This window comes from Herpailurus yagouaroundi, unplaced genomic scaffold, assembly GCF_014898765.1.
Source record: "Herpailurus yagouaroundi ecotype Mexico unplaced genomic scaffold, PumYag 530, whole genome shotgun sequence".
Lineage (NCBI taxonomy): Eukaryota > Metazoa > Chordata > Mammalia > Carnivora > Felidae > Herpailurus > Herpailurus yagouaroundi.
Genome location: NW_024412747.1, coordinates 9514534 through 9530777, shown reverse-complemented (window position 1 = coordinate 9530777; position 16244 = coordinate 9514534). Strand labels below are relative to the sequence as shown.

The following is a 16244-nucleotide window of genomic DNA, read 5'->3' as shown; positions in this document are numbered from 1 at the left end:
AAAAAAATTTCAATTTAAAAAAAAAAAAAAGAAACGCCTCTCATATTTCAAATCAACTATATGCATCAGTGAACGAATTGGGAACTGGGTTACAAAAATTAGGATCTGAGTCTGTAGGTAGCTGCATTTGTTTGTGAATCCAAGGTAATGCTCCATAAGCAACTGCTTTTTGGTGATTTGTTAAACAGCTTTGGAATTTGACCCGGTGGGAAGTAGAGAAGCTTTAGTATCTGTAGTAAGCCATTCTAGAAGTAGATTAGGAACCAAGAAAGGCATGTCTTGTTAACATTTTTCAAGCTTATTTGGCAAAAAACAAACAAAAAAAATCCTGTTAATATACTAGAGACACCAGGATGTTGAGCTCATGAAATTGTGTTAACACACACCCATGTGCTAGTATTAAAGAAGACAGCACAAAATGCATCAAAGATGTGTTACATCTATTAAGATGATGATGAGGTCCAGGATGCAGAGCGCTCTCACATCCGGTGGGTTCTAAATTTGGCTGCACCTGAGAATCATCTTAGCTGCTTGATAGTCACCTGGCAGGTGCTACCCAGGGTGAGCCGAAGGCGGAAGTAGCAGTGGCGGTTGGATCAAGGTCTCCTGAGTCTTACGCTGAGAACTATTTTCCCTTTTAGCATCTGTCACTGTTCATACTGTTACAACATTTCTCCTGTCATGATCTGAGGCCTCACCCCTTTGATGAACGTGTTACAGTAATGGAAACTATGCATGTCTGACCCCCCCCCCCCCCCTTCATAAAGCACCTGCATTATTTCGCAGAAGACCGTCTCCGTCTTCTGGATGAGGTAAATAGGCCTAGAGGTTTTACAGGTAACGTGGGAAAGCCAGGACACAAACCTCTGCCTTTTGACTCTGTTTTTGCTTCTGGGTGTGATTCATTTTGAGCGGCCATTCTGAGCAATTGTTGTGCTTCTAACTTTTGAAATTTAGCATAACTCGAGAAGAGTTAGAAGAAATTGTTTAGAGTCTCACTTGAAACTTTTTATTGGCCTCAAATGAAGACAAAATTAGTTTTTTCTGTTTTTATTATTTTATTTATTTATTTATTTATTTACTTATTTTTTTTTTTTTGAGAGAGAGTGAGCAAGCAGGGGAGAGGGGCAGAAGGGGAGAGAGGGAGAATCCCAAGCAGGCTCCCTTCTCAGCACGGAGCCCAACCCTGGGATCATGACCTGGGCTGAAATCTAGAGTTGGATGCTCAACCAACTGAGCCACCCAGGTGCCCCTAGTTTTTCTTTTTATCGATTTTATAATAATAAGCATCTTAAGTTACTAGGACATTCTATTATATATAAAATAATATTACTAAAGATAGGTTTTATTTTATTTTTTTTATTTTTTATTTTTTTTCAATATATGAAGTTTATTGTCAAATTGGTTTCCATACAACACCCAGTGCTCATCCCAACAGGTGCCCTCAATACTAAAGGTAGGTTTTAAAAGACAGCTTTTTCTCTGGTAATTGGATTTGGGTATACATGGAACATCCTTATAAACGTTCAGCATCTTTCTCTCTTGGTAAGAAAATATATATTTTCAGAGCCTATTTCTTCCAAATTCAGGTATTACTTGATTGGGCAAGACAGTCATTGGTTGCATTTTATAAGAAAAAACTTGAACTGAAGGAAGACATTGTCGAAAGGCTTTGGATCTATATAGATAATATTCTACACAGCAGAAAACTGCAGAATCTCCTCAAGAATGGAAAGACAATTAACCTTCAGATTTCCCTAGTCAAGGTGATTATCTGTTTCCTGTGTTATCTTGTGTGTGTTAACGTGCATCTCTTGATTTCTGTTAATGCTGTAGGCTCATTTATTTTGGGGTTAATTATTCAAGGTATAGGAAGTATCAAGGTAGAGAAAGAGAAGGACATAATATTACTAGAATTTTAATAATATACTTATCAAATGCGTTTTGTATGCTCTACACTGTGCTAAGCACTTTGTGTTATTTAATGTTAAAGGGAAGCTTAGAACTATTTCAGGGTGGTGGTCGATTACCTTTTCTTAATTAATTTTAAAGAGTGAGCAAGCAAGCGGGGGAGAGTGATGGTGGTGGCGGGAGGGGGAGGGGATGAATCTTAAGCAGGCTCCACAGTCAGCACAGAACCTGACGTTGGGCTTGATTCCACGACCCTGGGATTGTGACGTTAGCCGAAATCAAGAGTCAGACACTCAACCCACTGAACCACCCAGGGGCCCTGATGACCCTTTTTTTTTTTTTTAACTTTTTTTTATGTTTATTTTTGAGAGAGAGAGAGAGAGAGAGAGTGAGTGCGAGCGCGGGAGGGGCAGAAAGAGAGGGAGACACAGAATCTGAAGCAGGCTCCAGGCTCCGAGCTGTCAGCAAAGAGCCTGACGCGGGGCTTGAACTCAAAAACCGTGAGATTATGACCTGAGCCGAAGTCGGATGCTTAACCAACTGAGCCAGGCACCCCTCTGCTTTTCTCTTTTAAGAGTACCTTTTGCTTTTTTTTTTTTTTTTTAATATAAAGTGTAATTGTAAAAAACGTATTTTGGACCATAGGATCATAGCCCAAAGCCACTATCCATCCACGTATAACTTCTAAGCTGAATTTCAGGCTGAGGATATAAGGGAAGGTAATCTTTGGAGTTCAAGTCTTATGAAAAACAAGCTCTTTAGAAGGGACAGCAAAATTACAAAGGCACTGATCCCTTTTCTGAATTTATACGGGTCGGAGATGGCTGTGTGAAGGACTTAAAACAGGTTCTCTGCCGTTCCTTACTTGACAGTAAGCGAATGTCAAGTTGATTTAGATACGGTGATCTGGGGATTTCCTCCTCCTCAAGATAAGGACAAAGAGTGAGTTCACTGATTCAGTTGTGTTCTTCTTGTGTGTGGGTGGGTGTAGTGATGAGTTTTCTTGCCTTTTTAACGCTCAGATCATAAACGAGAGGATAGCTGACTTCTCTCCTTTGGAATCCCAGAGAAGTATGTGTGCCGTGCTGAGCTGTTGCCAGGGCATCCTCTCGACACCCGCCCTCGCCGTCATCTACACGGCTAGACAGGAGCTGTTGGTGGCGTTGCTAAGCCAGCTGTGCTGGTTGGCCTGTAAGCAGCCAGAAGGAGCCAAGGTTGCCCCGTTATTCGAAGTCCTTCACCTGGCGCTTGGTCACTACCTGTTGGTCCAGCAGCAGCAAGTCAACCCACGACGTGCCTTTGGCGAGGTGACTGGGCACTTGCTCCAGCCCTGCCTGGTCCTGAGGCACTTACTCTCGGGGGGCCCGTGGACACAGGCCGGCCAGGGCCAGCTGCGGCAGGCGCTGAGCCGGGATGTGAAGAGTCAGATTGAGGCCGTGCTTCGAGGTGGGGCCTTTCAGCCTGAGTTGCTCTCGTCCTACAAAGAGGAGCTCTTGGACCAGCAGCAAGGTGACGCGAAGATAGGGGCCCTGAAGAACGTTCTCGCTCCTACGGACACTGTGATTGCCAGGCTGGTGGAGACGGGCTACTGTGAACCGTCACTGCATGCTGCCGTTGTAGCCAACTCCGTGGCCTTGCTGTACAAGCTCTTTCTGGACTCTTACTTCAGGGAGGGGAATCAGCTTCTCTGCTTCCAGGTGCTCCCCAGGCTGTTCGGCTGCTTGAGGATCGCACAGCTGCAGGAGGAGCACCTGGCCGCCCTGGCCGCATCGGATTGGACCTCAGAACTGCTGGTCGTGGAACAGCTGCTGACCTCGGTGGCCCACAGCGGTATCTACAACATCGCCGCCGACAGGATCCGGCACGGAGAGGCTCAGTTCCGCTTTTACCGCCGTTTGGCTGAGCTGCTGATAAACCATTCACAAGCGTCCGTGCCGGCCTGGTTCCGCTGCCTCAAGGCTTTGACGTCTCTGAACCATCTGGTTTTGGAGCCGGACCTCGACGACCTGTTGGCTTCAGCTTGGATTGATGCAGAAGTGACAGACTCTCGAACGAAAAGAGCACAGGAGGCGCTTCTTCACACCCTCTTCCAGACTTACACGAAGCTCCGACAAGTGCCACGGCTGTTTGAGGAGGTTTTGGGGGTGATCTGCCGCCCGGCCGCCGAGGCCCTGAGACAGCCCGTGCTGGCCGCGGGCCCCTCCCGGGTGCTCTGCGAGTGCCTCCTGGAGTTGCCTCCGAGTCAGATCTTGGACACGTGGTCGCTCGTGCTGGAGAAGTTCCAGTCTTTGGTCTTGCCTTATTTGCGGGGCGATGCCGACATGGCCTTGAAGTCGCTGTCCCTGAGCTCACTGCTGCACTGCATCATGTTCAACATGAGGAGCCTGGACGGCAGCACGCCTCTGCCCGTCATCAGGCGGATGCAGCGCACCATGGAGAGGACGCTCCGGGAGCTCGTGAAGCCCCTGCTGGACCTTCTCCTGGACCCCCCGGGCCCGGAGCCTGAGCTCTGGCTGCAGAAGGTCAGCGACTCTGCACTCCTGCTCTCTTACACTTGGGCCCAGGTTGACACCATGCTCAGCATGAACTGCAGCCAGTATTGCTCTGTGTCCGGGGCTCTTACGGACATTGCTGTGGAGACCGCAAACCTCCTCTCGTTGCTCCCCGGCGTAGAAACGCACCACTGGAAGAAGATAGAAAAGTTTGTGGCTCGGTTTGACTCTCTCAGCAGGTATTGCTTAGAACAGCTCTACCTGCAGAAAATGAAGAGGACTTTAATGCAAACTAGTTTCCGGTCTGAGGAAGCTCTCTGCACTCTGAGGCGTGATGCTGCCTACATTCTTGGGTCTGGCAGAGAAAGCTTGAATCGGAGGACGACCGCCTCCTGGGATGGCCAGGTGGGGACAGTGAGTGCTCTCACGTACCCTGTGGCGCACTGGCACTTGATCGTGTCGAATCTCACAATTCTAATATCCTATCTTTGCCCGGATGATGTGCGATCCCTGGCCAGTGTGCTGCTGAGAACTTTACCGACGAGCAAAGCCCAGGAGGTCTCAGCAGAAGAAGAGGCAGACCTCACACTTGAAAGAATATCCAGTGCCGTCCTTCACAGCCCTCTCTTTCCGGAAATGCAGCCCCTCCATTCTGCTTTCTTAATGCGCCTGTCCGAAGGCTGTGCGGGCATCCTGTGTTCTGGGGCCCAGGGTGACCCGAGTCTTCTCAGTCAGCAGCTGCCCTGGCTCTTTGAAAAGGAGCACATGGGTGTGGCTCTTTGGGAAAACAGATGTGCAAAAGTTGGACCCGAAGGTGTAGAACCAAAAGGAGAAACTGCCCAAAACTTACTGTCCTTGGTCAAGAGTGGCTTCCCCATTCAGCTGGAGGGAGAACAAGTAGAGAGCATCCTGGGATTGTTGGAAGTTATTTCTGCTCTGCAACTGGACAGCCTCTCGACTCCCTATCACGTGCATTACTTTCTTCTGTTACTGTCCGTGGCCGTCACCAGGCTAGGGAGCTCCTGCCCTTCCTCACTGACCCTCAGGTTTTTGAAGACTTGCTACCGACTTCTTGACCACCTGCAGAGAGGGAAAGGTGCCCGCTCAGTCCTCAAGACCATGTACGCTAGTGAGATTTTCGAGATCATGCTGACCTCCTCGTTCAGAGCCAGTAGTAGATTTTCTGTTGCTGCGGATAACCCCTCCTGGTTGGAATTCCTCCAACTGACAGGGACATTCTTGGAACAGCTACTGCAGATGCTGATCCAGATGAAGCTCAGCCTGGTGCTCAATTTTGGGAAAATCATTGCATTCCTCTGCAAACTGTCCACCGAAGCACCGTCAGGCAAGCAGGTGGAAAACCAGAATCCTCTGGGCCAGCAGCTCCTTCTGGTGTCTCTAACCAAGTTGTGCCAAGCCCTGGGGCCTTTGGTCAAAGAGCGGAGGCAGCACCATGAGGCCTCAGAAGCGCTGCCTGAGCTGCTGCAGAAGGCCATTGTCCAGACAGGAGCCGTGCTGCAACTGTGCTGGGCACGCGGGGCCCGGGGCCAGCGCCTTCCCTCCACCTTCATCTCGTCGGTCAGCACCCTCTTGGAGGCGGATGTGGGCCGGCGCTCCAGGCACGGGGCCCAGGGTTCCCAAATGACTGGCGAGATGCTGACCTCCCATGCCGCCTTCTACCAGAACGTTTACTCTCAACTGCTGTCAGGGTTAGCGGCCCTTGCAGGAGACCAGCAGTCTTTCCAGGCGGCCGTGCGGTTTTTAACTCTGTTCTTTTTGGCCCCAGAACTCCATCCCAAGAAGGATTCTGTTTTTGCCTCCGTGTTTCGTTCTGTGACGAAAGTTCTGGCAGGTAAGGTATTTTCTCTTGAGCTAATTCTGTACCATAGAGCTTTTGGTAAAAGCTGGTAAGCCACCGGCATGGTGAGTGCCCCTCTCCCCCCCACACTCCCGTGGAGCAGCTGTGGAAGGTGCATGCTGTGGCCAGTGAGAAAATCCCCCCACTGCCCCGCTCCCAGGAACTCATGTCCAGCGTCTGCATTCTCTGTCCGTAGAAGGCTCACGGTTCTGGTTTCTACACAGATTGCGGCCTTCTAGGTGTGTTGTTTGACATCTTAGTTTTTTACTTATTTGGGGGATTGTTCTGGTTTATAGTTTTGAAATCTGTTACTCTTTATCTTTTTTACCTTTTATCTGTCCTGGCCCTGATGGTTAATGTATAAATTTCATTCTTCTTGGTAGGCTTTCCCGCGTCCAATCTCCACTGCCATCTCCAGTAACTGAAGGCGACGTTAAGCCAAGTCAAAGAAAAAAACCGCAAATAATTTATAGGGAACCTCATAAAATTCCTCGAGGCAGTTCAGTGAACTTCCACCCCTGGGTCTCAGTGTGATGCCTGGCCGTCATCGGGCTGCGGGTGCTGATTGGGCGGGAGCTGAGCTGTCTTCACGGTCTTTTAGTTTGATGTCATCCTCCTGGGCCAGCCAGTCAAGACCACAGACCTCGTAATGGCTGTGCGCAGAGGCATTTGATAGCTGCTGTCCCCGAGGTTGTCTCTGTTTCAGGTTGGCGTGGGTTGCTTTTCTTTTGGTTTTGTTACCGAGGGTCGGGGTTAGTTAGGGTAGTCCTTAGAGGTGAGACTGGGGAGCGTGTCGGCCGGGCGTAGCCCCCAGAAGGCATGCCGACTTCTGTGTCCCGGAGGAAAAGCTGTGACAGGCGGGAGGGAGCCGCAGCTGGGGCTGCAGGCGTGATCAGACACAAAAGCGTTTAGTAGGCCCTTGTGGGAAGCGGAGCCGCCCGGACCAGTGCCACAACTGGAGTGTTGAGGCCACAATAACACTGCCGTTGTCTCCCTTTCAATGGCCTCTCTGTCCCTGCCTTGATTGTGGATTGGCTGAAAAGGCTTTGGTGTCACATGTTCTATCTTATTCTGTCAGCGATTCTTTCAGGGAGCGGTGTTCACCTCAGGGGAGGCTAGAATTTTAGTCTTTGACGAACACTGGTTACAGTGTCCTAAATGAGTGATCCAAGAAACGGCAGCGGGTGGCCTGAAGCTCTGGCCCCTCTTCCCCTTTGTGATACAGAATATCGTGTGTGTCTCTTTCCCTCCAACCCTCTCGACCTGAGGGGGACTCGAGGTCCTGACTGTGTGTCCCTGGACTTGAGGGTTAGAAGCCCAGGGACAGAGCCTCTGTTGTGGCAATCGGGGGACCGAGGCCGCCTGCCCCACTGTCCCTCAGACCGCAGGCTCAGGCGTTGCTGTTGGGTCCGGGCCTCCTCTCCTTGAGCTGCTAGACTTTGTCTGGAAGAGGGACTGGAGTGAGAGGTCTGGAAGGAGTGCCTACTGAGGGCTGCCTCAATTCAGTTACGAGAAACCGTTGCTTTTACAAATGCTCCATACACACGTGGAACCACATCCTACCCTGGAGATGAATGCGGTGTTGATTTTTTTTTTTTTTTAAGTTTATTTGTTTTGAGAGAGAGAGAGAATGCGGGTGCGCACAAGCGAGGGGCAGAGAGAGAGAATTCCCAAGCAGACTCTCCACCGGTCGGCGCAGGGCCCTCTGCGGGGCTCGATTTCACGAACCGTGAGATCATGACTGGAACTGAAACCAAAAGTCGAACGATTAACCGACTGCGCCACCCCCGTGCCCCCGAAGTGTTGATTTTGACCTGCGTAATCAAGTAAGCAGGTGTTCACACAGATCGCACAACGGTGCAGCGCTCTCCGGGACCCTGGACCTGGGGACCGTGGGTTAGAGCGTGTGCGGGCAAACCGTCAAAAAGCAGTGGCCTTCGAAGAGTAGGTGGGGTAGGCGGAGACGGTGGGGGAGCTGATGCTGAGCCCTCCGCACGGCAGAGGCCCGCGCTGCTCTCTCCTTCATTTGCCAACCGCAGGAGTTGGTGCGGTTCTGCCCATTTCACTGGTGAGGGAATGGAGGTTCGGAGAGCTCAGGGGTCCAGGATCTTACACCTTGTTGGACGCTGGGGCTGAGGTCTTTATCCATCAAAGCCTGTGGTCCCCTCCACCCCTGATGCTTATGTAGTGAGCGAAGACTGGGAAGGTATTCCGGCAACGTGGAATAGTCTGTGAGCCGAAATGTGGCTGGGAAGGTAGGCTGGGTTCAGATTATAGAGGGCCTTGAATGCCCTGACCTGGGGGACCAGTCCGCCCTGGCGACATCAGAAGGCCTTCCCACGTTAAGTGGGAGGCAGCCTGATGATTGCGACAGGCAGACCCGGAAGTTTGGAGTTCTTTTCACGTCTCTAAAAGTGCCATGCCGCTCCTGTGTCCCTACTGATTTTGTAAAAGAATATGGGAACACCTTGTTTCATGGCACTTTTCTTTCTTTTTTTTTTTTTTTTTAACATTTATTTATTTTTGAGAGAGAGAGAGAGAGAGAGAGACACACACACACACACACACACACACACACACACACACACACACAGAGTGTATGAGTTGGGGAGGTGCAGAGAGAGAGAGGGAGACACAGAAGCTGAAGCAGGCTCCAGGCTCTGAGCTCTCAGCAGCACAGATCCTGATGCAGGGCTCGAACTCACAGATGGAGAGATCATGACCTGAGCCGAAGTCGGATGCTTAACCGACTAAGCCCCCCAGGCGCCCCCTGTCATTGCACTTTTCTTAAAAAAAAAAAATTTTTTTAATGTTTATTCATATTGAGAGAGAGAGAGAGAGATCATAAGCGGTGGAGGGACAGAGAGAAAGAGAGACAAACTGAAGCAGGCTACAGGCTCTAAGCTGCCAGCACAGAGCCCAATGTGGGGCTTGAACTCGGGAGCTGCAAGATCATGACCTGAGCTGAAGTTGGATGCACAACCTACTGAGCCACCCAGGCGCCCCCCTCATTGCGGTTTTCTTAATTGAACTTCACAGATACTCCCATTTTTCATAGTGTGCAGGTTTGTGGCAACCTTGCTTGAGCAAGTCTGTTGGCACCGTTTTTCCAACAGCATTTGCTCACTTCATGACTGTCACATTTTGGTAAATCTTGCAATATTTCAAACTTATTTTGTTGTTACATTTGTTATGACGATCTGTGATCAGTGATTATGACTCACTGAAAGCTCAGATGGTGGTTAGCATTTTTTAGCAAAAAAGTAGTTTTTAAAATTTTTTTTTAACATTTATTTATTTTTTGAGAGACAGAGAGAGACAAAACATGAGTGGGGGATGGGCAGAGAGAGAGAGAGGGAAACACAGAATCCGAAGCAGGCTCCAGACTCAGAGCTGTTAGCACAGAGCCCGACACGGGGCTCAAACTCAGGAACCCTGAGATCGTGACCTGAGCTGAAGCCAGATGCTCAACCAACTGAGCCACCCAGGCGCCCCAAAAATATTTTTATCTATTTATTTTAATATATTTTTTTATGCGTATTTAATTTTGAGAGAGAGAGAGAGAGAGAGAGACAGAGTGCAAGTGGGGGAGGGGCAGAGAGAGGGAGACACAGAATCCGAAGCAGGCTCCAGGCTCTGAGCCGTCAGCACAGAGCCCGACGCGGGGCTCAAACCCATGAACCGTGAGATCATGACCTGGGCCCAAGTGAGACGCCTAAGCGACTGAGCCACCCGGGTGCCTCACGGAACAAGTATTTTTAAATGAAGGTATGTGCATCGCATTTTGGACGTAATGCTGTTGTCCACCAGATAGATGACAGCATAGTGGAAGCATAATTTTTATCTGTGCCGCGAAACCAGAAAATTCATTTGATCCACTTGATTGCGACCCTTGCTTCCTGGCGGTGATCTGGAGCCAATCCTGTCGTATCTCTGAGGTTTGCCCGTGCAAGGAACGTCGAAAAGCACGTAGAGAAAGTAGCAGTCACCCGCGTGCAGAGTCCGGCGTGAAGCACTGCTAACCGCTGTGTCCTCTCCCCCCCGCGCCGTGTGTGCTCTGCACAGGTCAGCCGTGTGCGGGAGAGCGCTGTCACACCGTGCCACACGCCCCACGAGTATTTCCACACCCCTCGAATGGTGACTTTCACCGGCTGGGACTCTGTTCCATCATGTGGTTACTCTGGTGTATTTCACGTGCCCCTTTCCTGTCACATCTTAGCCGTTGGGGTTTGTTTGGGTTTCTTTTCCGCACAGATCCTGCAGTTTCGGGTCAGGTAATTCAGGATTTGGAGCCTCATTTGGGAGCCTTGTTGACCCAAATGTTAGAAGTTGGGACGACAGAGGACTTGAGGATGGTGATGCGGTATGTTCTCCAAGGATTAGACGTCAGTAACGTGTGGAAGGGAGACGTGCAGGTGGGTACCCGTTTTCCCTTGTATGGCAGGGGCATAAATGATAATCCGCTCGAAGGGGAAAACTTATTCGAGTTGTGGTATCACCCCTGGAAATGAACACGCAAAATCTACCCGGTAGAGACTGGGCCAGGGGGTTTATGGAGGGAACTGTGACCTGCGGAGAGGCCTGGGGCTTTAGTGTAAGGGGCCTTATTTTTCAAAGGGGAACTTTTTCAAAGTACAACTCTGTGTGCTATTATATGAAATATTAAACGTGGCATCCTCGTAATTTTGGCATATAAAAAAGCTAAATTCTGCTCATTCTTTGCTTAAGACATCTCCCGTCATACTGTTTAAAAACTGATTCGGTCACATGGGCCCGATCCCGTTTGAGAATCGCTCTGATCGGCAAGCTGCCCTGCAGTCCTTTGCACTTCGTGTATTTGGTGGTTGCTAATGGAGCCCTGCATTTGCATTTGGCATCACGTATTTTGGAGAGCCTCTGCATGGAGCTTATGTGCTGGAATTTCTGCCAAGCAGCCGTGTGCACTGGACTGGTCAGCTGTCCCTGCTCGCACAGGAGGAAGAATGCCACAGAGCCAGCCGTGCAGCCCATGCCTTCTGGTTCTGACCTTTCTCTGCCTCATGAGTGGCTTCTTGACTTGTGGTTGTAATCAGCACACTGGCTTCGGTTTTGATTTGGATGGGAAAAGAGCTGGAGAGGGTAATTGAGGCCACAGAGGGGCAGCGGGAGAGCTCACGTGTCTCGTGCGTGAGCAAGAGGCCCAGGCTGGACCAGGGCCACTGCTATGTGGCTGTGGCACTTGCCCCTCTGGAAGTTTCCATCATGTGCATGTGCAGCATGATTGGGCCCCAGCGTTGAGAAGGGTCAGTCTCAGTCAGAGGCTGGTTTACAGAGGAGGCAAGACTGGAGGCTGAGCATTCAGGGCCAGAGAGGATTTGGCTGGGGGGGGGACGTTGCTATGGAGACAGGGAGGAGGGTGTTGTGTGCGCAGCAGGGCAGAGGTTGTGTGGGTGTGAGAAGGTGGACAGCGAGGGAGGCGCCAGTGTGCAGGCCCTTGGTGGGTACAGGTGGGTGGGAGAGAGGGTGAGGCCCTTTCCATCCTCAAGCAATCAGGAAATCGAGAAGATGGGGGGGGGGGGCGGGGGGGGGGGCTACCTCGGGGTGAGGCAGTGTGTAGGGGCGTGGCTGGTCAGGGCTTGAGAGAGGGAGAGGAGAGCAAAGGGCAGAGGCCAGAATTGTGTGGGTTTGTGGGGCCGCGGGGTTAGGGGAGGAAGGGCTGGCATGAGGCTGAAATCGATGGTGTAAAATGCCAGCCTAGGGTCAGACGTTTGTTGACATAGGCACTCGCTAAAGTGAGTTCCTTTCCCACAGAGTTCTTTCTCCTGGTTTAAAACCATCACCAGTAATCTAATGGTTTCACTGTGTCCGTGTTTTCCCCTGGCTCCTCCTTTTCCCCAGGAGCACATACGATTCTTGTACAGGTGACTTACGGCTCGCTGCCTCTTTCCACACCATCTGGACGAGACGAGGTCTGTGTAATTAGGTTGCTGCACCGATCTGTGGCCTTGTTTATTTTACTCTCTTGGTGCCTTTGCTTGGTTTAGTGAGATGCTACTGCAAAGGCCTCTACTTTGCCACAGGTGGGCTCATCTTCTTTATTTCCTGATTGCTTGAGGGTGGAAAGGGCCTCCCCCTCAGGATTTAGCCTTAAACCAGGTCTGGTCCATGCCCGTGACACCGGGGTGCTAACGGGCCCTGCTGTATCTCTTCAACGCCCGTGACCCGGCTTCTTCCCAAGATACACTTGTTAGGAGAGAGCTGGCCGTTTCTGCTAACTTTGTGTTTTTTCTCCCCTTCAGGCCACTTTGTCAGCCATCACCCTGATCAAGTTGCTCCTGAGCTGCCCACTCGGTGGAGAGAAAGCGAGTCTGTTCTGGTGTGCGAGCCCCCAGATAGTCACGGCTCTGACCGTGAGTCCTCCTGGGTCGTGCCCTCCGACTCTTCACCCCTGTTCCTGTAGGCCGCGTTTTGGCTTCTGCCGTCTCTGGCTTTCTGCAGAGTGTGTTTCTGGGCGCCGCGTCCTGAAGACGGCTGCCGGCAGAGCGCTTTTCTGTCCGTGCCTGTGCCGGCCGCGCTGTCGTGTGGCCCCTGCAGATGGGGTGCAGCGGCGGTGTGCAGGCGTGTCGGGGAGCCTCGGGCGGCATTCGGCGGGCGGCACAGGAAGGCACGCGGCGATCGGATGGGGCTCCTGTGGAAGCCTGTTTAAAGTAGATGAGATGAGAAGGAATTCTGGGGCTTTCTTTTGTCCCCACAAATTCTGGGGTCAGTTCAGTGCATTCATTCATTTGCAGGGGTGTGCGTACATTTACAGTGTGTGATACAGTGAGAGGAAAGTGGCTTTATAGAATGGGATAGTAGTGTTGCAGATAGATTATTGTCACAGTCGCACCCGATTGTTAGATTTTGGCACCTGGTGGACACGTGGGGCAGTCCCATGACTTTCTGTTTGACCAGCACAAAACCCTCATCTCGATTGGGACTGTCCCAGTGTTTCTGCCCTCTAGAGTCTCCAGTCAGTATCCTTGCACTGGGGTTCAGAAGAGCCGTATCTGTTTCAACATCATCACCCGCTGTAAGTCTCTTGTGCTACCTGAGAGAATTGGCTTGGGTTAGCACGTTCTCAGCGCAGAGGATGTAAGGAGTGGACTTAATGCTCTGGGTTCTGGCCTGGTGCTTCTTCGTTTTCCTGGGAATCTGCATTTGCTGGGTGACCCTCATCTTTCCCCAGTGCGTGTAGTGGGGACCAGGAGGGAGAGTGACGGCTGGAGGGAAGAGGGGCTCGTGCGGTGCGCGGTCAGTGTCGGTGCCGTGCACAGTAGGGCTGCATTAATATGCACGCTTGTGAATCTAACGGCGTGAAGTCAGCACAGCCGGTGTCCCCAGACAGATGGGCGCTGTGAGAGGCCCCAGCAGGGCTGCTGGTGACACATGGCAGCGTGAGGAAGAGGGTCACTGGTGAGCTCTCCCAGCTTACGTAGGTCAGACCTTGAGTTGCCCCTCATCATTTTGAGTCCATTCTCTTTATTCTCTAGAACAATTATCAAACATCTGGAGCTGATTTTTAAGACACATAACGAAGAAACTTTATATATATATACGTACAACTATTGACCTTTTTGGGAAAATATCATTAGGTGTATCTGGTGTGAAGTCAGTCCTTATAGGGAATTACTTCTCTTTGTGGTCGATGAGTCCAACAAAGAGGCCCAGCGTGGGTCGCCGTTGGAGATGGAACGCTGGGCTCCTGGTCTCCTCAGAAGGGTGCCTCTGACCACATCAGTTCATTTTGGACATTCTTACCGCTGTCGCGTTACTTCTTACCTCCGTCTACTTCACTTGTTGTATTTTCTCTGTAGAGAATCACCTTCGTTTTCTCTCCTTTCTTCCATCTTTTTCTGTAGCTGCAAAACCGAGAGGCTTGTCGGGAGCAGACTGTGCCCCTGGCGGTGGTGGAGTCCATTTTGGACGTGCTCGCAGCCTTGCTGCGGCGGGGGGAGGGGACCATCGGCAACCCGCACCACGTCAGCCTGGCCTTCGGCATCCTGCTCACCGTGCCCTTGGACCACCTGAAGCCCCCTGAGTATGGGAGCATCTTCCTGAGGACGCACAACGTGCTCTTTTGCATCCTGCAGTGTCACCCGAAGGTGAGGAGGTGGGGCAGGGTGCCAGGCGGCAGAAAAGCAGCAAGAGAGAGCCCTCCTGCGGGAGGACGATAAAAACGGTGACCTGCTAAGCAAACTTCTGGGTTCCGGTACTTTCCAGGGACACAGTGGTTTCTCAGGCACAAAAATGTTGGATCTTCACACCAGGCTGTTTGAGTTTCATCTTTGTTGGGTCTGACGCTTGGAACGGCGTTTGTGTACTAGCTATTTAAGGAAGCTCGTTACGAATGATTCTCTTTTTGCAGGTCGCATATCTAAATGTCACTCACTTGCTTAGGTGTCTTTACAGGTTTGTGACTCAGATGGGTGTAGGGAGTGAGGCATCCGGAGTTCCAGTTTTATAGTATACCACCTTTGAAATTAAACTAAATGTCCCATAGAAAAGATTCCAGTTCAGCCGACCTGTACTGAACATTTGCTCTGTGTCTCACTTCACCCTTACAGCAAGCGTGTAAAGTAGGTGGGAGTTCATTCTATTGGTAAAGGAACTGAGGCTGGGAGCTGCTGAGGGATTTGGCCAAAGCCACCCAGCTGAGTCTAAATCTTAGCTACAGGATTATTGATTCTTTGGCCTGTGTTTTTCCCAGTGCACCAGTGCTAATACATGGGATGTGTGGGAACTTACAGATAAGCTGTGTACACATAGACACAGACACAGGCGAATATTTTTAAGTGTTTTCATGTCCTCGAGTTAGAGACCTGACAGCAATGTAGTTTTTTTAAAAAAGTTCTCTGGTAGACTAAGCACTCGTGACGTTGGGCCTTACTCCAGCCCTTCCCCACTGAACAATTGCCTTTGTCCCTGGCTGTCTTGTGAGCATTTTGTTTTAGATCTCTCTGCTGATGGTTAGATTTTTTTTTTTTTATGTGACCGTATGACACGCACATAGTACAAATCAGTTATAAGCTGGAATTGCTGATCTCGCAAAAGATGTAGGATTCCATGCAGTTGATGAAAAGCGATATTAGAAAGCTGTGGGAACCTCCCGCAGAACCATTAACAAACGATCACGTAGCGGAATTAGACCATTTAATGAAAGGAGAAAATTGACAGGGATAACGGTGTGTCGCAATCCAGAGTGACGTGACCAATAACAGTAGCTCTCACTCACTGCCTTTGGGTTAGGGTGGGGGACGGGCCCACACGGTGCGTGACCACGCTGTCGGCCGCGTGCATGGTTGAGTTGACAAAAGCACCAGGCTAGAGTCTGCGTAGGTGAATCTCAAGGGGATAGCATGAGGCCACCTCAGCCAGAGTGCCCAGCAGACCGGTCAGCAGCTGGTGCCATATTAAGCCAGGGTGTGAACTCAGTCTGGCTCTGGCTCCGTGTGCTTTTAATCAGTATGATAGAGGATTATGAGGGGTCCTTGGGAAATTTGATGAAGCTCTGGAATACTTGTGCAAAAACGAGTTCTTTCTGAGCATGCTGTGAGGTCAGTAATTCGATGTAAAGAACGGGATGTTATGCTGTCAAGAATTTGGTTGGATAAATTAATACCAAAGGAAAAAAATCCCAACACTTGATGCACTCTTGCTCATTCTAAGAATTCTGAGAAAAGAGCAGTGATGTCCCGTAGATCTTTGAAGCACTGTGGGGCATGGTCTGTATCTGCATTGTTTACAGCAGTCAGGGGCCACGCGTGTCCTGACCACTTGAAATGTGGCCTAGGAGCTGTAAGACTAGGAAATGAATTTTTATTTTACTCCATTTAAGTAGTCTCATGCAGCGTATGGTTGCTTTATGGGGTAGTGTGTTGTTTTGATCACGATCTACAAGTGGTTGAATATAGGGGCTCCTGGGTAGCTCAGTTGGTTAAGCATCCAACTCTTTTTTTTTTTTT

At 50.4% G+C, this 16244-nt stretch overlaps 1 protein-coding gene across 1 annotated transcript in view; it reads left to right on the top strand.

The window, feature by feature from the left end:
- Nucleotides 1-1505: 1505 nt before the first annotated feature.
- The window catches only part of URB2 (URB2 ribosome biogenesis homolog), a 24147-nt gene continuing 9408 nt past the window's right edge, over nucleotides 1506-16244 (top strand). Inside the window, exons 1-5 of the mRNA XM_040464916.1 lie at nucleotides 1506-1766; nucleotides 2934-6255; nucleotides 10516-10676; nucleotides 12540-12650; nucleotides 14142-14384. Coding sequence (XP_040320850.1) covers nucleotides 1506-1766; nucleotides 2934-6255; nucleotides 10516-10676; nucleotides 12540-12650; nucleotides 14142-14384 — 4098 coding nt within the window. The remainder of the gene's footprint in view (nucleotides 1767-2933; nucleotides 6256-10515; nucleotides 10677-12539; nucleotides 12651-14141; nucleotides 14385-16244) is intronic.